General features: G+C 46.3%; 1 protein-coding gene across 7 annotated transcripts in view; it reads right to left on the bottom strand.

Moving 5' to 3' along the window:
* Positions 1–20,809, bottom strand: part of LOC116953045 (dystrophin) — a 662,108-nt gene that overhangs the window by 67,406 nt on the left and 573,893 nt on the right. For all 7 annotated transcript variants that reach the window (XM_032972888.2, XM_032972885.2, XM_032972886.2 and 4 more), the window contains 6 exons: positions 19,689–19,845; positions 17,331–17,451; positions 13,149–13,417; positions 10,512–10,658; positions 6,796–6,871; positions 4,066–4,126 (listed from right to left, as the gene is read on the bottom strand). In XM_032972888.2, coding sequence (XP_032828779.1) covers positions 4,066–4,126; positions 6,796–6,871; positions 10,512–10,658; positions 13,149–13,417; positions 17,331–17,451; positions 19,689–19,845 — 831 coding nt within the window. The remainder of the gene's footprint in view (positions 1–4,065; positions 4,127–6,795; positions 6,872–10,511; positions 10,659–13,148; positions 13,418–17,330; positions 17,452–19,688; positions 19,846–20,809) is intronic.

Raw genomic sequence — 20,809 nt, 5'->3', positions numbered from 1 at the left:
TGGAGGGGGGGGGCAAAGGGGGGCGTGGGGGTGCCTAAATTCACGAATGAATTATCTTAAACTAAACTATTTTTTATTTTTCCAGGTAAGGCCCACTGAGGTATATAGCTAAACGAGGTGGCTTATCATTTGGACATTTATAGCAGATAAATAGATGTGGATTCTAAATGCAGAGGGAAAAACCGGAGAAAAATCCACGCGACCACGGGGAGAGAAAGACATGCAAACTCCAAATACACAGCAGCCGCCAGGGTCGGGGTCAAACCCACGACCTCCTGTATACGAGGCGAGGTAGTTAACATCTCGCCACTGTGGTGCCCATCTTAAAAATCAACGCCACTGGAGGAGAAGCTGTGAAGGGATTCCTGTTATGAATCTTAAAAAAAAATTGAGGCGGATGCTATTGTAATGAAAGATGGGTAAATGCGCTGAATGTTTGAATTCATTCCAGAAAATCAAGGCCATATTCTCTTTGCTCACCCCTTCTCGCAGAGGTACACAACATTAAACGATGCAAGTGGCAGGGTGTAACTTGGCAACAAGCCGAAGAGATCAGACAGCTACTGTTCGGCAACGGAAATCAGTATTAATGAAAATCAAAGTGTCTTTGTTTATTTCAGGAGGTGAACGTCCCACACAGAGAATAGGCAAACAGTGATTAATCGATTCTTCAACTAGATGTAATTACAGGCAACAACACACGAGTCATATTAAGTGCATACGTGCACAAATTATTTACGTCTTCTTTGGTTCTTTCGGTAAAGTCACGTAGAATGAGAATAAAATAATAAATTGATAAAATAAAATAACACAATAATATTCTCACGACGTTTCGGCCACAACACAAGCGGCCTTCATCTGAAGGCCGCTTGTGTTGTGGCCTTCATCTGAAGGCCGCTTGTGTTGTGGCCGAAACGTCGTGAGAATATTATTGTGTTATTGTGTTATTTTATTTTATCAATTTATTATTTTATTCTCATTCTACGTGACTTTACCGAAAGAACCAAAGAAGATGAATCATTGCAGTCACGAAAGCTTTAAATCGAAAATTATTTACGATTCGTGCAAATAATATTCAAACCCTGGTGTTAGTGCACTATTGCTCGTGAAAATAATGAACCGATTTTAATTCTCGATTACGGCTGGCATCAGTGACATCTGAATAGGTATTGCCCCTCGACGTTCCCCCCACTGCTTGACCAGTCAACACCGACCTTCATGGTGAAGTATGGTCAAACAACCCCCGGGACCAAAAATGGCTCGGGGAATATATGCGTCCAACAGTGGATTTTAAAAGGAAATAATTCATATTCTTAGTTCTTTCGGTAAAGTCACGTTCAAGGGAAACAACAAAATAATAAAATATATTATTATTGTTTTATATATATTTTATTATTTTGTTGTTTCCCTTCAACGTGACTTTACCGAAATAACTAAGAATATGATTTAATGCAGTCACGAAAGCTTTAAATCAAAATTTAAAGGAAATAATTCATTATAATTTTTTATGAAATTAACGATATGCTGATGTTACACGCAGGCTTAAATGCGTGAACAAAACTGTGTAGGCTCGAAAAAATGACAACCAATACAAATAAGAATGTGAAATCGAGACGAAAATAATTCAGTCACGAGTGTGTGGGGGGGGGGGTAAATCATTACATTCCTAATGGTTAGGTAAGCCTGTGGTGCCGAGTTGGTTTCCACTCCCACGTGATATATTCTCAGATCCCAAAGGGCCCCACGTGACTTCGTTTACGGTTACAGTATTATGTACGTCGAACTGTGACTGGCCTGTATTCTGCCATGTATGATGGACTTCTTTCCCACCATACGTAGCCAACTGTGCTAATCGGAGGTGTGGGTAACTACACACGCTGACATATTCCCTTTTTCCCCCACATCGCCCGCCGACGAATCGGAGGAGGAACAATTTGAAATGCTTTACGGAGAATTCCTGTTTAGCTTGGCTCGTAATTATGTTATTACATGTTCCATAATGGCACAGAAGCTGGGATGAGCTCGCCCAATTATGGGGACATAAACACTGTGTGCCCAGGAAACAAAACATTTTACCCGGTGGAGCTGAGATGATTCTGAAAGTACACACAAGTTTGTGCCAACTGCAGTATTATTTTTTGTTGAGCAAATATATAAAACGATAACAATCAGGCACAAGAATAGCAACGCTTGATAATAAAGTGCGTGTTTTGGAGGCAAAGCCTTTTTGTCTCTCTTCCCCCCCCCCCCCCGCTGGTTAATCTGTAACCTGGTTACAGCCATCATTTGACCTCCTTTGCCAGTACCAAAATGTAATAATAGGGTTTTTCCCCTTTTTTCTGGCAACAAAACTGAAACCTTTTTACAAGGATTCATGTCTGCATTAACCACAATACCTGCAGTCAAAATGCAAACAAAAAACATACTATGATAATATATGCATTGTCCTTGAAACTGATTGGTCCACACCAAGGGACGGCTTTCTTTTGAGCCTCGACCCTTTTGGCGTCATCTGGTCGAGCACCAATTGGGTCGAGGCTCAAAAGAAAGCCGTTCCTTGGTGTGGACCAATCAGTTTCAAGGACAATGCATATATTATCATAGTATGTTTTTTGTTTGCAGTTTGACTGCAGGTATTGTGGTTAATGCAGACATGAATCCTTGTAAAAAGGTTTCAGTTTTGTTGCCAGAAAAAAGGGGAAAAACCCTATTGGTTACAGCCAATTAAGTCACAATAATGCATTCACAAAGCAGACCTAGAATATGCAGTCACATTCGAACTCAGGATCTCTGTTTCCATGGCAATCACTCCTCTGAGCACTACTTTCACTGCAATTAATCTGAAGATTTCACTCTGAGAAGCATGGCTAAGGGGAAAAAACTGTCACTTAATTTTCACAATTACATTGAAATACCAAGTAAGCGAGATTAAAAAAGGTAATGCATCTGAAGACTCTCATTAACCGTACGTGGTGTTCAATGGTTAGTCCACATGTGCTGGTATGAAAAAACAATCCAGGCAAGCCTGGATTTCCCTGAGGGTGCATGTCAGGTGTGTTCAATACAGCTAATGTGAATCGCATGGAAAACTACCAATCATTCATTTAACCGTATTGACCACACCTGACATTGGCCCTCTGGGAAAAAAAAAAACTGGGCGGCTCATTTTTGGGCACGTGTGAACTTAAAATTGAACCGCGACCATGAGATAAGGTGCACGGCCATCGGGCAAAGCCCCTGCAGCAAGGCCCGAATACCCAAGCGAATGAGACACGGGTCCCGTGGTGCGACAGGCTGTTGCACCATCTACACATGCCATTAAGAAAAAGCTTATGCCAATACAGGCATTATTCACCGAGTATAGAAAGCTTTGCTCACGCTCGCCTAATAAAAGATGACAATGCCTTAAAGGCAAGTTATAGTGAGAAGCAATCTTCGCAGAATGCAAAAGCAAATCTTTTTTCGAAGCAGCATTTTTTAAAATGCGTGCGGTGCCTCCGTATTATCCGCTTACTCCGGCGCGCCATTACCTTAAACACTCCCACGATAGAACGTACGGAGAGCACATGGGCCAAAGCATGTACACAGCGACGTCAACTCTCTATCCGTTCATTTGAAATGCTCCGCACGCAGCGTCTCTGCCTCTTGCCTACTGTGCGCCACTCCAGCCTCCACGCTTACGGACGGCATGTTGAGGCCTCTCTTGAGCATCCTGTCAATTGGAAGGTATCAAAAGGCTATCCCTCGAAAAGAGATGTTAAGCTCAGCCACTGTCTGCACTGTGGTCATGGAAAGTTACAAGACCCCTTGGCATTTTGCACATGAATAGGCCATTCTCTATCTGCACCATGTCCTATTGAAGAGGGAATGCTAATTATTTGGATGCAAACATTTCCCATTGGCATCTTTGTATGCGAAGAGGCTTAGAGAGGAGCACACTTAACAAATGAACAAACAAACAATAAATGGGGTAAGGGTCGGGAGTTCAACATTGTGGGAATGTTTGAGCTGGCCAGCATTACACCACTGCAAGAGACGACTGCAAACAGTGACTACGCCACTTACTTGATGTAGTAGGGCACTTTGGTGGTGGAAACGGCCTTCTCCCAGGGAGTCTGGACAGATTCTGCAAAAACACACAGGTCCACGAGGGTCAACGACCGGGGATTAAATCTAGGAGGCACAAGCGGGCCCTTTAGCCAGACAAGCCATGGAGGGAAGCACCGTGTAATGGACAATACGATCACAAGGAAGCCCCCCCCCCCCCCCCCCCCGAGTGTGACACATCAACGTCAGGATATCAACACATCAACGGAAAAGAGGGTAGAAAAAAAATTGTAAGTACACCCACAGGGTAAGACCTGGGAAGGGAGTGGTGTGGGGGCAGGTGGGTGGGTGGTGGAGGCATGGGCAAAATAGCGACTTCATACAGCTGACTAGGCCGAGACCTGTTGGCAGATATTTGGCGAACAGCAAAACCTCGCCGCCAATTGCAGGCAAAAATTGCTCATCACGTCGCGCAATATTGGGCAATCATGAAGCGGTGCAAAATAATCAAAATAGATAATTATTGTATTCAGGCGAGGTTTGTTTTGTGGCTTCTTGGTGTGAGCAGGTTTATGTCGGGCTATTAAATGACAGGCTCCGGGAAAGGCGACATGAAATCTCCGTAGGACCTTGAGGTGCAAGCCTGTGATGTTAATTGTGTGCAATTCAGCGGTACCTGAGGGGCCCTATTTTCATAAAATACTGCACAGCTTAGGAAGGCAGATTGCTCATCATCCTCCCCTAGCCACCCACATTCCAGAGGATACATTACTATCCCACCAGCCTCCCACCACCTCACCTTCACTCCCTCACCACCACCACCACCACCGCACAATCACTGCCCATCATCACCAGCATATTATTGCCGGCTTGCCACCTCCCTTCCCAGCCCTACCATAATGCTCCCCTTTCTATCAAGGGGAATAAACCGCCACGTGAAGTCCGGTTATCTTCGCAGCAGCGGCTGCTCGAACAAAGATGGTCACGGCATTGTGCAGCGCTTTCAGACGCGCTTCTGCGGCCGTCCGGAATGCTCTTCCTTCTGACATTAGGAAGTCACTGGAGCAATGTACTTTTAAATCTAGATGGAAAACTAATTTCTTTAGAACTGATTTTTGTGTTAGTTTGTTGTCCTTACCCCGAACTTCCAATTAGCATGTTTCGCCAAATAAAGTACAGTATATCTTTATGCACTAAAAATGATGGTTGTTGTTTAATGAAACTAAAAACCATTCAACTAAACTATTTTTATTTTTGATTTAAAGAATTCGTGACTGCAGTAATTCTTATTCTTAGCTCTTTCGGTAAAGTCACGTTGAAGGGAAACAATAAGATAATAAAATATATATATAAAACAATAAAAATTCTCACGACGTTTCGACCAAAACACAAACGGTCATCATCGGATGTTTCTTGCCGTTGGTTTTCACACCTGATGATGACCGTTTGTGTTATGATCGAAACGTCGTGAGAACTTTAATTGTTTTATATATATTTTATGATTTTATTGTTTCCCTTCAACGTGACCGAAAGAGCTAAGAATATTTTTATTTTACCAGGTAAGGCTCACTTCAGCTATACAGCTCTTTTTCAGAAGTGACCTGGCCACAAATGACAGCTCAACAAAGACACTCATCGTGTAAAAAATTTTAGCAGCCAAATACTCTAAACGCATGTTCTCCCCGACAACGGGGAGAACATGAAAACTCAGGGTTGGGATCGAATCCACTGCGGCATCATTAAGCGAAGACCTACGGGGGAACACCAATCAGCTTAACCAGCCAGCAAAGAGAGCACACAGATGACCACCACAGAACCGAAGAAACAAATCAAATCTACAGATTAATTTACAAATGTTGTATCTTAAAAGAGGGACAACTGCATTGCAGGAATGCTTCATTTTACAAAAACGCCATCGGATAGCATGCACGGCGTGTCTCCACAAGCTGAGCAGGGTCACTACAGATAGGGCAGATGACACATTAAAGAGGCATTGAATCACAAATGACACCACATGGTAATGAACAAAGGTCAGGGATAATTGACAAATTACAAATGGAGTGCATTTGGGGCCATTATAGCCCCACCATTACTCGGAACCCTACGAAGCATATATTAGCTATTTCGGAAAAAAAGATTGGATTGAAGGAGGACCCACACAAATGCTCATTCCACCATTCGCACAGTATATTTCTCTACAATGGCTATACTTGATCATCCCGAGACTGAGCAGGGACCGAGCTCACCAACAGTAGATCATTCCAGTCGCTACCATTATCATTACGGTTCACGCATAACAAGCTTGGTGCAGATCCAACGATAAACGGCCAGCTTAGACGCAGGACGGATTCGCAGACACACGCATTCTCGTGATACCTGCATTGTGCTGCGGTGTGAGCCTCTCATTACATGAGCTGGGAATGGCTATGGGGGGGGGGGGGAAGCCTCTCTAAACTAAACTATTTTTTTTATTTTACCAGCTCTTTTTCAGAAGCGACCTGACCACAAATGATAGCTCAACCAAGTGGCTTATGTGCAGATGGAGAGCAGCCAAATACTGTAAAAGCGCATTTCTAAATGTGGAGGGAAAACCCGGAGGCCCGGAGAAAAATCCACGTGACCACGGGAGAGAGAGAGAGACACGTGAACTCCAAATATACAGCGGGCGTCAGGATCGGGATCGAACCCACGACGTCCTGGATACCAGGCGAGGTAGTTAACATCTCCTAGCCGCAGCGGCACCCTCACCTGACAGGACCCTCTGCGTCGTGGTCTCGGTCTGCGTTCCTTCGATAAGCAGTTTGAGTCTCTCCTCTATGGAGATCTGAAAACAAAAACACGGCAACAGCAATCATTGCAGCGCACGCACGCACGCACGGGCGCGCAAATGAAGCTCTCCTTTAGCGAGTGAGGGCTGCAGCAAACTCACAACGGCTGGGCCCTGCTACTAACAAAAGCCATGGGGTCACTCTCTAATAACGTGGAATAGAACGAAGACGCACAGGCGGGTTGCACCCGCTGTCAGTGCGGTTTTTTTTACGACCGCCGCTTCTCGTGCTGAAACAACACAATTGCATTTCGTTAGCACGGAATAAGAAGAGATAAAAAATAAACGCTCGCTGCTGTGTGTTTTTTTGGCCGTGGATAACAGCAGGGCAAGGTTTCCGCGTTTTAGCATAAAAATAATGATTGTATCCCACGCGTGGCTTCTGTTCAGTTGCCGACACGCGTGCACAGGCACGCGTGGACAGTGAGGGAAAAAAAGTATTTGAACCCCTGCTGATTTTGTACGTTTGCCCACTGACAAATAAATTATCAGTCTATCATTTTAATGGTAGGTTTATTTGAACAGTGAGAGACAAAATTGATTTGCATTTTAATGAGGGAAATAAGTATTTGACCCTCTCAATCAGAAAGATTTCTGGCTCCCAGGTGTCTTTTATACAGGTAACAAGCTGAGATTAGGAGCACACTCTTAAATGGAGTGCTCCTAATCTCAGCTTGTTACCTGTATAAAAGACACCTGTCCACAGAAGCAATCAATCAGATTCCAAACTCTCCACCATGGCCAAGACCAAAGAGCTCTCCAAGGATGTCAGGGACAAGATTGTAGACCTACACAAGGCTGGAATGGGCTACAAGGCCATTGCCAAGCAGCTTGGTGAGAAGGTGACAACAGTTGGTGCGATTATTGGCAAATAGAAGAAACACAAAAGAACTGTCAATCTGCCTCGGCCTGGGGCTCCATGCAAGATCTCACCTCGTGGAGTTGCAATGATCATGAGAACGGTGAGGAATCAGCCCAGAACTACACGGGAGGATCTTGTCAATGATCTCAAGGCAGCTGGGACCATAGTCACCAAGAAAACAATTGATGACACACTACGCCGTGAAGGACTGAAATCATGCAGCGCCCACAAGGTTTCCCGTGCTCAAGAAAGCGCATATACATGCCCGTCTGAAGTCTGCCACTGAACATCTAAATGATTCAGAGGACAACTGGGTGAAAGTGGTGTGGTCAGATGAGACCAAAATGGAGCTCTTTGGCATCAACTCAACTCGCCGTGTTTGGAGGAGGAGGACTGCTGCCTATGACCCCAAGAACACCATCCCCACCGTCAAACATGGAGGTGGAAACATTATGCTTTGGGGGTGTTTTTCTGCTAAGGGGACAGGACAACTTCACCGCATCAAAGGAACGATGGACGGGGCCATGTACCATCAAATCTTGGGTGAGAACCTCCTTCCCTCAGCCAGGGCATTGAAAATGGGTTGTGGATGGGTATTCCAGCATGACAATGACCCAAAACACACGGCCAAGGCAACAAAGGAGTGGCTCAAGAAGAAGCACATTAAGGTCCTGGAGTGGCCTAGCCAGTCTCCAGACCTTAATCCCATAGAAAATCTGTGGAGGGAGCTGAAGGTTCGAGTTGCCAAACGTCAGCCTCGAAACCTTAATGACTTGGAGAAGATCTGCAAAGAGGAGTGGGACAAAATCCCTCCTGAGATGTGTGCAAACCTGGTGGCCAACTACAAGAAACGTCTGACCTCTGTGATTGCTAACAAGAGTTTTGCCACCAAGTACTAAGTCATGTTTTGCAGAGGGGTCAAATACTTATTTCCCTCATGAAAATGCAAATCAATTTATTACATTGTTGACATGCGTTTTTTCTGGATTTCCTTATTGTTATTCTCTCTCTCACTGTTCAAATAAACCTACCATTAAAATTATAGACTGATAATTTTTTTGTCAGTGGACAAACGTACAAAATCAGCAAGGGATCAAATACTTTTTTCCCTCACTGTATAAATGGGACTGAATAAGAATAAGAGCAATGTAGGAACTATGGGGAGAGACTCACTTGGCAGAAACGTTATGCTGATTACTTTATTTTTTCAATACATTAATAGTGCAATTATCCTATTATATGGCCATGACATGAGTATAGGGTTTCAGGAGTTTCAAAAGAAGCCTAGCATTAGGACATTAGTTGTCATTCAAAATATATTTTTGACCATGGGCGTATTCACAAAATAATTGGATAAAATAAAAGAATAATCTGCAGAGAGCAGAGATTAAACTCAGTGTGTGTGTTTGTGTGGTTAACATAAACCGCTCTGGACCTGGCAATGAGTTTGATTTCGGACCACGTCTAACATCATCGGCAAGTTATATCTGAACCTATTTTGGACCTCCCCCTTAGGTCAACTCAGCCTAAATGAGTACCTGGTATGGTGTGTAAACATCAACACTGGGGAGACAAAGGCCAGCAGCAATGGTGCTGCCTATACCACTCACTCCTGCACCCATCCCAGCCTTAATAGGTGCTCACCAACTGTACTTCCTCTCAATCTATAATGTTATACAACAGATCTGCCATTTGCATAAAATCCACTTGCCCTTTGTAAACGACTTTTGGCCTCAATGGGCTCGAAGCTGGTTATAAAGGTCATTTATCTATCTATCAGCAATCCTTTGAACTCATTTATCAATGCTAACACCAATGGCGCTGCTTCTAAACATGGCTGGTTGATGATGTGTGCAGGAATCAGGGGCGGAGCCAGGGGGGTGACAGGGGGGGTGATATTCTGAGTGTAAGTGTACGACACTCGGTCTGGCGGACTCCGTGCAACTGCATTGTCAGAGTGTGTCGCCAACCGATGGCGTCTAGTTCAACAGCCTGACTCTCTAAATCATTCTTGAAATTAAAATTTGTTGAATGACACCCCGGCCTGAAATCCTGGCTCCGCCCCTGGCAGGAATGATCGTCATAATCCCCATTAAATTCCAGTGCCTCAGCCGATCGGCACGTGGTGGAGTTAAGTGTCGGTCTCTCCGACCTCTTTCAAGAGGTCTGGCCAACGTGGAAGAGTAGGCCAAATTACTCACGAGAGGGCGCTCTCTTGAGCTCCCCCTAGTGGAGGCTGATCCCACCAGCAGCAGCGGCGTGAGAAAGCGATGGCGGCGCTGGACGTTTTACCTTCACCTCGCAAATGATCGTCGTTATCATTATTATTACGTTTCCAAATTATAAGGCCACTATTACGTCGCACCCATTGCACGAAAAGTGCTCGCCACGAATGAATGACAACACCTCGCTGATCTCGTCAAGGAGCATAACCCGTCACAGGAGCTGTGGTCAACCTCGCAGCAAGCAGCAGCGGCTTTTGGCTACCCGTTGAACAAAGGCGGCAACCGCGTCGCGCGCTTTCAGATGCGCTTCTGCGGCCGTCTGGAACGCTCTTCCTTCCGATATTAAAAAAGCCACCGGGGATATGCACTTTTAAATTTAGATTGAAAACTCATTTCTTTAGAACTGCTTTTTGTGTTTACCTTGTTGTCCTTCCCCGGCACCGCCGATGAGCACGGTTAGCTCCGTACGGTGCGAAAGAGGGTTCTCAAAAAACACGCACATACAAGCATGCAAATCCAGGGGCGTTTGACGCGAGCGAACAACACTCGCCTGCAGGCGTTTCCACCGGATGTTGACGTCTTCGATGCGGTGCAGGTTGGCGGGCGAGAGCTGGATGTCGAGCGGCGGAAACCGGCGTGATAAGTCGTTCACCTGCCGCACCTCCTCCTGCAGTGGAGCGATCTCCGCCCGGAACGCCTGCCGGAAAATGGAGGCGGATGGGCAAAGTGCTCATTTGATCAGACGAAAATCACCGCCTCCCGGGGTGCAGCCACAGTTTGCAAGTATGGGAGGTGGAATGGGGGGCGGGGGGGGTCTGACTAGCGAATGGTTGCCCCTTGGTTATTGGTGGTTAACTAAACAGGCAGGATTTGCGAAGTTCACCACACCTCCACATTGTCACAGTTCCACTGCACTAATTTTTATTTATTTATTTTAGATCTACGCCAACACTGGATTACTGATTCACTTAAGAGCCTCCCGTGTTGTGCGCTACCGTGATGTGCACAATGCAGTTGGCATCGTCATCGTACACATTTGTCATCTTGTTCAATGGAGAAAGATGTGGCCGGAAACAATAGGAACAATTGATTTCCAAAATGACGCGGTTGGTATCTTTGCTGTATCTAAAATGTTGGTGGGCGTCTGGACACCTACGATATGCATAATTGCTGTCCTACTGCCACCACTGTGATCATCATTGCAATCACCACCTTCACTCACCTGCGATGATTAATCAATCGTGTTTAATACCGCCCTCTGCATGAACAACCACATCTCTTAAGAGCTCATCACATTTACAACCAATGGACAAATTATAAACATCCACTATTCACCAAATTCCACAGCATTCTCTAGAGCCGTCAAATGATGTGCTGTCTGTTTTTTTTAGTTTTACAAAGGCGGTGACGATGATGATGATGATACTACATTTTATATGAGCAACACGTCTTTTGCTTGTTGAGCGGGAGGTGGGATCTCGGTGTGGCTCCCGCCGCTAACGAGTGCCGACTGGTGCGGCACAATCCATAATTGTCTTTACTTTCAGGCAGCATTTTCCAATTAGCACCTTTTTGTTGGCAAGTGAAATATGAACGATAATTACATTTAGAGATGCAAGGCACAGGGTGCACCGGCTTAACGCGACAGGCAGAGGAAGAGGGTTGTTTGTGCCGTCCGCTGAAGTCGAGCCACACTTAAGGTGATGAATTGGACGGGACACCGGCTCACAATAGCTCCAGTGGGGAAAGACGGAGAGCTTAGAAAACTTTAGCTTTTCATGAACTTGTGCTTGGCTGGGTGGCCTGGTGGTCAGCTTGCACTCCCTCTGAGTACATACTTTGAAGGTTGGAGTCCAGGTTCTGCCCCGTGGTAATATTCTGGGCGAAGATTGTCATGGAAGTTGTCAATTCATGTCTGCCAGCTTTCGCCAGGCGTCACAGATTGCAGGACATGGCTCGCAAGACTTTGTCATTTTGCGTCAGCGTTGTGGCCACGTTTATAGAACTTGACTGTAATTTAAAAATTATCACGCTGTCTTTTTCCTTAATGCATACCAAAGCTGAATTACTGCCATGCCAAACTAGAAGGATTCGTTCTACAAAAAAAAAAAACTTCACATGGCTTGTATAGGATGATGACTTTTCTAATTAAATGTCTGCATGAATGTTGGTACCAATCTGAAGTGTATTTGACTGTGGTGGATGATGTTAAATTTCGTAAAGGCTGTCTCATTAAAGTGCCGGTCCATAACGCGCTGAGCCTTAGGCTCTCCCAGAGAATCCTATTAAAAAAAACTCGTGAATGGATGTTGGTTACTGCACTTGGCAGAGTAAGAAAAGTGAAGTAAATATGAAGCCAACGGGTAGGTCAGCAAGTAAGAACATTACCAGGCATGTGACGAGCTAGGGGATACGTGATGCATATTTATACGTATGTATGTTGAACTTCTTTCGCACTGTAAGTAGCCAACCGTGTTAATCGGAGGTGTGTGGAATAGACCACGTGGCAGTTTTATGGAAAAAATCTTACCATTAACCCCCAACCTCCCGACACGATTGTCACGTTTCCAACGAAAAAATATGTGCCGACGAATTGTTCGAATTCTAACCAATGGCGCTCCTCACGGGTGGCCTAAGACCGTTCGTGACTGAATTTACCAACAACGTGCGACGACAATTCGAGCGAAGGGACAAACTCCGTTTCTAATTCAGCTGCAGGCACCCAACTTGCCCAGCCGACCCCTCAAGGTGCAGATCCAGCTTATACATCCTCTAGGGTACCGCGGTGGCGAGATGTTAACTACATCGCCTGGTAGACAGGAGGTCGTGGGTTCAATACCCAACTCTGATGCCTGCTGTATATTTTGGAGTTTGCGTGTCCCTCTCTCCCTGTGGTCCAGTGGATTTTTCTACGGGCCCTTCAGTTTGTCCCTCCACAACAGATCTTTCATAAAATCCATGTGCATTTAACAGTATTTGGCTGCTATAAATTTGCACGTGATCAGCCACGTGATTGAGCTATCATTGGGTAAAATAAAAAAAAATAGGTTAGTTTATAGTTTTTATAGTTTTATCATCATCTGAAGGCCAGGGCACGCACTTCGCAACGCACAGGACCTAACGTTGCAGGCAACCGGTTGGCGTTCCGCCAACATTCCCTCCTCCCCCCGCCCCCCTCGCCTCTCACCTGCACCGCGGCGACCTGCTCGGGAACGGACGTGACCAGCAGCTGGTCGACCGGCGGCCAGGAGTCGCGCAGCATCTCGGCCTGGCGCAGGCGAACCACTGTGCCGTCGGCACCGTCCTGGAGCTCGGCCAGCCGCTCCAGCGCGTGCTCGAGGCGCCGCTGCCAGTCGTCGGAGAGGGCCCACAGTCGCTCCTGCTTCTGCTGCAGTTCCAGAGCCTGGCGGCGGACGGACCGCGCGAACGCGCGACCGGGCTCCTCCTGCGTAATGTCTGGCCGGCCGGAGTGACAGCGAGAATTGTTATTGTTAGTATTACATATACATTTTTTAAGACGATCATTGTTACCGCCATTGACGCCCAGCGTACGGCCCTTGCAGCTTGAAGGCTGCGTGACTGCATGCAAGGCGATACATTTCATGGCTCGCACAGTGCCAGGGGTGTTGTGCACTGGTGAACATTCAAGGGAAAAAAAACATCAACGGAACTATTTTTAGATGTGATCCTATTACCTCCACGACTGGTATTATCTGCAGAAGCTGTAAGGTCCGCAAATATTCCCAATATCGGAGACCCTATTATCCGCGATTATCTGCAATTTCTTCCCAAAGCTAAGTGGAGTGAAATTGTGGATAGCAGCTTCCATGATATATGGTTCCCCAAATCACTGCAAATAAGATGAATTTTGCTGTATTTGGTCATTTTAGCCGTTCATCCAATTTTGCCAACAAACGGGGGCCTAAATGGCCAACTCTTTACAAACAATAACGGCATTTTGACATCAAGACAAAAAAGCAAAAACCTCACGCACAGTATAATCATGGAGCGATATATATTTTAAATCATAAAGAGCTAAGACGTAAGTGCACCATGCAGGTGCCGCCTGTTTTTACCGGGGCAGATTTGTTTACTTCCCACGCAGGACGCCTTGCCACGAATTCAAATCTCACTGCGTTAAACCTTGCCGGAAACAGAAGCTGCTGTGCCTGGGCTGCCAGGATGAAATATTTGGCAAATGGGCAAGCCCACGCCAAGCTTCATGCAACGCTTGACGTTCCACGCAGCCAAGATTCATTCGCGTTAAATACACATCGCATGCAGCTGCTACTGGTCCGTGAATCGGCAGCCGAGGGCATGTGCTGCGCTGATCTATCACAGCGGCTTCCTTTTGTTTGGCAACAGACTGCGCCGCAAACATGGTATTTTTAATTAAAGACAAATGTCATTTCAAATTAAATAATGAAAGAAATCCACGCGCCTGCTAGGAACTTCATTTTGTGGGGGGGACAGACGTGCCAGTGGCAACATTATGGCCGAGCGTGCGTGGGCGTCGATACTGCCAATCCGGGAGGATTCGAGAGAGACAACGCCGGTGGTTTGGACAAAGCTCTGGATATGGTCCCAGACGGGATGGCAAACGTGGCGTCACGTGCAAGAAGGAACAGAGGGAGACCAGCGACGCGATGCCTCACAAAAAGGGCGACGCCTGTATGCTGCACTTCTTTCGCTCCGTACGTAGCCAACCGTGCTAATTGGAGTGAAGGAAGCCGTGCAGCATGGCGGAAGAGAGGAGCAGGTGGGAAAGGTCTAATTCGGACTCATCGTATCTCGAAGAAGATGGAAAGGGGATTAAAGATGATTCTGACATGACAGTACGCAATTTGTCACCATGAAGAAAGGTACACGGGTGTTTACTGTGTGTATACCTATGTAGATGTGTGGGTAGATATCATAACGTTTACATTAAGGTATGGAAACTCCCCTGCAATAAAAAAAGCCAGGGTAGCTTTTCTACCATTCACATATAAACTGGGAAGCAATAACGTGGCAAGTATTGCAGGAAATATAAAAATGAAAAAATTAATAATTTACAGCCCTTTGTCCAAGGCCTCCCCATATGACGTGCCAGTCTTGGCGTTTGTTTGACCATACTTCACCGTGCTCATTAGTGCGGGTTAGTGGAGTGGCAGGGCGGGGGTAGCGCGGTGTACGAACCACTACACCCTCTACTCAAGCCACATGGAATATCATCAATCACTCAACTAAGCCTAACCGCTCATATCAAGGACAGCGTGTACCGTGCATCCCATGCAAAAAAAAAAAACCCAAATCTTAAATGGCCGATTCATCCTGCGCGCTTTCGATATGACTTCAACGGTGGACAGAACATTTCTCAAACGTGCATAAGGGCTCGCGTGGGGGGAGGGCGGAGGGGGTGCGGGGATGGGGGGAGTGGAATAGGCTAACGGTTAGGGTTACGGTTAGGGTTACGGTTAGTACAGCCTTCCATCACCTGCGCATGCAATAGCAGTCATAAGCAAACGAAGCACGTCTCCAAAATGAAAATACTGAGCGTTCCATTTTTTTTTTCTCTTTTCACCCGTGGCTCTGCAGTATTAAGCCCGCCATCTAGTCCGGCTTAGCGTGCCGACGTTCTTCCCAAGCGTCCGGCTTCGTGGCTGGCAAGCGGCCAGCTGATCAAAAATCCAATAAGGCGCTGGTCGGAGCGAACGTTTGCGCTCAGGTGGCGGGGGCTGCTTGCGGCTCGCGAGTGATGAGCACACTCACCGCTCGGGTAAATACGTCGCGCGCACACACACACACACCACACGGCAACGCCGCCGCTTAGCCTACGTGACTTGGTAAAACGCAGGCGAACAAACTGCAGCGGCAGCAGCCGCAGAAGCAGCAGCAGCAGCAGCAGCAAACCGTTTACGAAAAATCATGCACAAGCATGCATTCTCTAATTCTTGCCAACATGTGTTTCCAAGTTTAATAATTAGCAGTAACGAAGCAGACGGGCATCTGTCAAGGACAAAATGGATTTGCATATTTGCATAAGGCCGTTGCTTGTTCTGGTTTGTGTCTCCAACTTTTGGGCAATACTTTGATCAACGGAGGCAATTTTCAAGAGGGTAAATATCTAATATCAATACAACTACATACAGAAGTTTTGTTAATTTCGGATCCGAGAGTTACCCTACCCCCTGTTACAAATAGACGGACGGACAGAGCTAATGCATCCATGCCTCCATTCTTAGTTAGTAAACGTAGGAATTTGAGATTGTTTCGTCTCTCCGTGCCCGACATTTCCATGACACGAGCTAAAAAAACAACACCAGACATCATGATGGTTGCGATGATCTCAATTCTCCCCGTAACCATCGGTCACAATTTAAATTTCCCCGCGTCAAGCGAGATTCCCGTCGGGTTGATGCGTAGAGGGGAGCCCGTAAATCTCGCTAAGTGCCTCCATGGCGGGCGCGTAAAGTGAGAATGACGTACTCGAAAAAAAAGTCTCGCGCAAACCGAAAGAACTAAATCCAGGAACCCTTACTTGAACGATGCAGCGGCGCATTGAGAACAAAAAGGTGTGCATACACTCCCCTTTAACAAAACATAATTTAGACAGTGCATACAAAGTTAGCAAAATACGCAAAACCCTGAGAATTTAGTGAAAGGGTTGTAAAATGTGTCTCGTCGAAAAAAAAATAAGTATTCCAAAAAGAGAGCATTGCAATGGATTAAAGTAGCGTTTTTTTTCCTTCACATGAACGCACAAGAGGGCTCAATTTTGTATGGAACGGCGTGGGCTTAGCTCATATTTCCAGCCGAGCCCTTGAAATTTCCCCGAATGTTTCAATCAATGCGTTAATCAATCACTGCCCATTGTTTAATACGGAGAGAGCACCTTGCAGCTCATTGTCTCTTTGGCAAATGAGAGATAGGTGCGTCAAAAACATACACACGCTCATTGTGGAAGCGGTTATTAATGCATGAAAATAAGGTGGCGGGTAATTTTCTAAATCGGCACTTTCGGTGTATATGACGTGGCCATAACAATGCCACCCCCCACCCCCCTTCCCGATATCTGAGAACGACGAAGCGAGGGCTTTGTTGGAGTACACCTTGAAGGCGACAGGACCCGCTTTTATTAATTCCCTGCAGAAATTACGAGAGTGGATTTTTGGAATGGAACGGGGCAGTTCCACGGGGAAAAGAAAATGTCCCAGTGGCGAGGAGCCCTGCTGGGTCAAGGTGCGTAAAAACGACACAGCCACCTAAAGCGGTACATTGGGCGGGCGCTCATCCATGCGTGCGGCTCAATAACCGCGGCTCAATAACCACGGCTCAATAACGACGGCTTGAAATGATGACGGCTTGGAATGACGACGACAACAAGTACCTCTCTGCTCGAGGAAAGGCTCGGTGGGAGCCTCGATAGGCTGCTCCGCCAGGAACATGTGAGCAGCTTCCAGCGCGTTGAAGATCGTCGGCTCATTCCCGGTCAGATCCCGGCGGAAGACCTGCAGGGAAGACCATCTCCGCTGAGGATCGATTGAGCGGAACTTTGCCTCAATAGCAAACATGTTTTTCTTCATGTTCTTTCACATAATTTAACTCTCTCCGATGTGTTCCAGATTTGTACAGCACCTTTCTGGACACAATGTCCGACGTTTCACTCCACGTCCTAGGAAGGTGAATTTTAATTCAGGGCGCTCCATCGTTTTTTGGTTTATCATGAAGCTCCCAGTGCGTGCAAATCCACTCTGTCTCTGCCAACTATAAACACTCATTAGAAGGTGCTGATGACTTCAGGAACGATTTCATAGTTGGCCAACCTGAGATTATAAAATGAATGCGGTGTGAATTGAGAAAATATATGAATTGTGTTTCAATAATGATAATTACGTTGAAAATTAAAACTTCAGCACTGATTTTCATAGTAAACAAAAGACACAAAACTGTTGTAATAATACATGCAGATTAAATCAAAACCATTATTAAATGAATCACCTAAATAACAATCGTGATGAGTATATTTTACAGCTATAATTTTAATGGGTAAACTCCATAATTTAAATCACATTCATATCGCAGATCCAAATTAATAACACTTTTAGTGTCAGATAATTAGAGCCATTGAGACGTAAACTGCATTATTTATTTAAGAAATGGCAGTCGACATATTCGGAGACTGCTGCATACAGAAGCCATCTGAAGTCTATAATAACTTCAAAATGGTTCTTGCCCTTTGCTTTGCCAATTCCTCACAGCGTCATTTGGGATATTTCACCCAGTAACAAGAGCGAAACTCATTGTTGTCGAGTTTATTCAATACCTCCTTGTGCGTTAAACCGGCTGAATTCAGCCTGAGTGCACATGCCACTGGAGGAAAGAGTACTAAGTGAAGAAACTCAATCAGAAAGTTTTAATTTAAAACAAACGTACATTTAAGGGAAATTACTTCTTCAGGAGTCATATTCACATCAGTGTAAAAAAAAATTCCCGCAATAAAAAAAATCTCCTCGGCTCAATTTTCGCAATCAGATGATGGGGGAGGATTAAAATCAAACGCCAGAAATAAACTGCTGGTCGTGCGTTACCCCCACGCTGGCAATCAAAGTCCAATTGAACTCAAACACTAGCCTGCGATTCTCTCCAGAGCCAACTTCGCATGGGCTATTTGGCAGGAATGGGTAGATGCAATGATCGCATGGGTGCTGTCAAAATTGTTGTATGATAAGAAACACGGTGTGTATTCTACAGGGGTTCCTCTGACAAGCACTTCCACCCTAAATTAGCTTAACCCCTCTGGGGAGCCCCTACAATCTATCTGGCGGACCGAGGCCCCTTGGTACTCGAATGCTGCACTGGCCTTAACCTATGGTAAGTTCCTGGCCTGGGTATAGTTTGGCTGAGTGTGGATACCGCTCACAAGGGGAAGAACAACGTGCATCGGCCCATTAATTTATACCTATTTTCACGTTCACGATGCGTGCAGAAAATCGTGTGTGTGTGTAAGAACTGATGTGTATAATCGTAATAGATTATTTTTTAATTTGAATATGTTGCAAGTAATGGGTTCACATCACCCCTGCAGGAAGCCACTACAGTTGCTGCCATTCGTCGGGGGAACGAGGAGGAGAGGGGGCAAGGCTGGGCGTTGGGGAGGGGGTGGGGGTATGAGTTATCCGAGATTTCCACCCCTATTGATCACCAATGCTGGTGGGAGATGGATGCCAAACACGTGTTGCGTGCGGATCGGCGGCAGCATGGATGAATTTGGGTTCCACAAGTTAATATAAATATGGAGGTGCAGTCCTGCGATTTCTTGCTCACGCCACTGCTAACAGAAGGCCCTCCACTAAAAGGGAGCTCTATAGAGTCTCGCTGGAGGGTATTTTGGGCGAACATTTTGTGCTGGCCGGACGCCTTGGAAGAGTTGGGAGGACCTACACTTGACCCCACCACACGCGAGCTGCTGGTTGACGGCAGTGCACACATATATACTGCCGCATGGACACAGCCAGATTTTGAGAAACTTGCCCCCAATGTTTTGACTGCCGTGCTGGAAGATCGAATTGTCCTGGCGCCCTCTGGGTCGCAAGCGCAGTGTGCTCACCGCCACGCCACGACAGCATCGAGTTCATGAACAGCTCTTGTGTGTGCACATACGTATGAATGTTGAACTTCTGTTTCCTCCGATTAGCGTGGCCAGCCGCGCTAATCGGAGGTGTGGATCCTCCTCCGTGCTCATTACCCTGTGGTTGTCCAGCTGCTGCTGCACTATGGCCACCTCTCCACCGATGGGCATCTCGCTCGCGAGCTCCGAGTCCTTGAGGTCCACCCAGGCGATGAGTTCCTCCAGCGAGAGACCGAGTCGCCCCCACTGCTCGGTATCCCGGTCCAGGCGAGCCCTGCTGAGCAGAAGTTGAACGTTTTGGCCATTTTCGTTGGAGAACATTTGCCTACTCTTGCGAACCACGCAGCACGTTAGAAAAATGCTTTAGATTATCACAACGTCCCACACACCCCCACCCGCCCCGCCAGAATTAGTGCACGACAGCTCGAATGAACCCGTTGGAATGGATCGACGGTAATATGTCCACAAACGTATTAAAATACACCGCGGGGGCTTGAAAGCACAACTCGGCGTGACGCCGCCGTAGCCTTGCGTGGGGATACGGCCTCCATCGCGGCTCCCCCGCGTAATCGTTTTCTGCCGAATGAGCGCTGCCCGACCCCGGGACCCCTCTCTGACCTCTGGCGAGGGCGAGACCCCCGTTGGCCCCCCCTCTACGAGAGCGCATTCCATAAGCGGGCCTCGCCGAGACCACTTTGAAGAATCAATGGGGGTTGATTGTGTTCCGTGTTGCAGCCGTTGGGGCATTCACACGGGGGCAGTGGAGCCGATTACGTTCGGCCCTTGAGGTCTACCGCAGGGGGGCAAAGAGACGGCTGTCGCTGATTATTTCATTACATTGGCATATCGATTTGTAGCAATGTTTTATTTCCTAAACCAAAATAAAAAAAAAAACCTATATATTTTTATTAGGCTATTTGGTAATTAACTGGTCGTAATAGAAAAAAAAAGCCGCATGGAATCGGCCTCAGAGCTAGGATTGGATGGAGGTGCTCACGAGACACACAGCGGCCAAGAGACACCGCCGCTCTTGTTGGTTTGTGTGTGTGTTAAAAAAAAAGAGTTTGGGAAGATTATTCAAAGTACATAATCGCTCCTATCTGAAATAAGGTGTCGAGATATTTTGCCATTAGTACCACACGCGCATTGCAGAGTGACACGGAATAAATAGCTTTTTTTTTGCCTCTCCCTTAAAAATTGTAAGCTGTAATAAATGAGCCTAAATTAATTTGATGATT

The sequence above is a fragment of the Petromyzon marinus genome, chromosome 49, assembly GCF_048934315.1.
Source record: "Petromyzon marinus isolate PM22_M1 ecotype Great Lakes invasive population chromosome 49, UKy_Petmar_22M1.pri1.0, whole genome shotgun sequence".
NCBI classification, from domain to species: Eukaryota; Metazoa; Chordata; class Hyperoartia; order Petromyzontiformes; family Petromyzontidae; genus Petromyzon; species Petromyzon marinus.
This window is presented reverse-complemented; position numbering and strand designations above follow the sequence as displayed.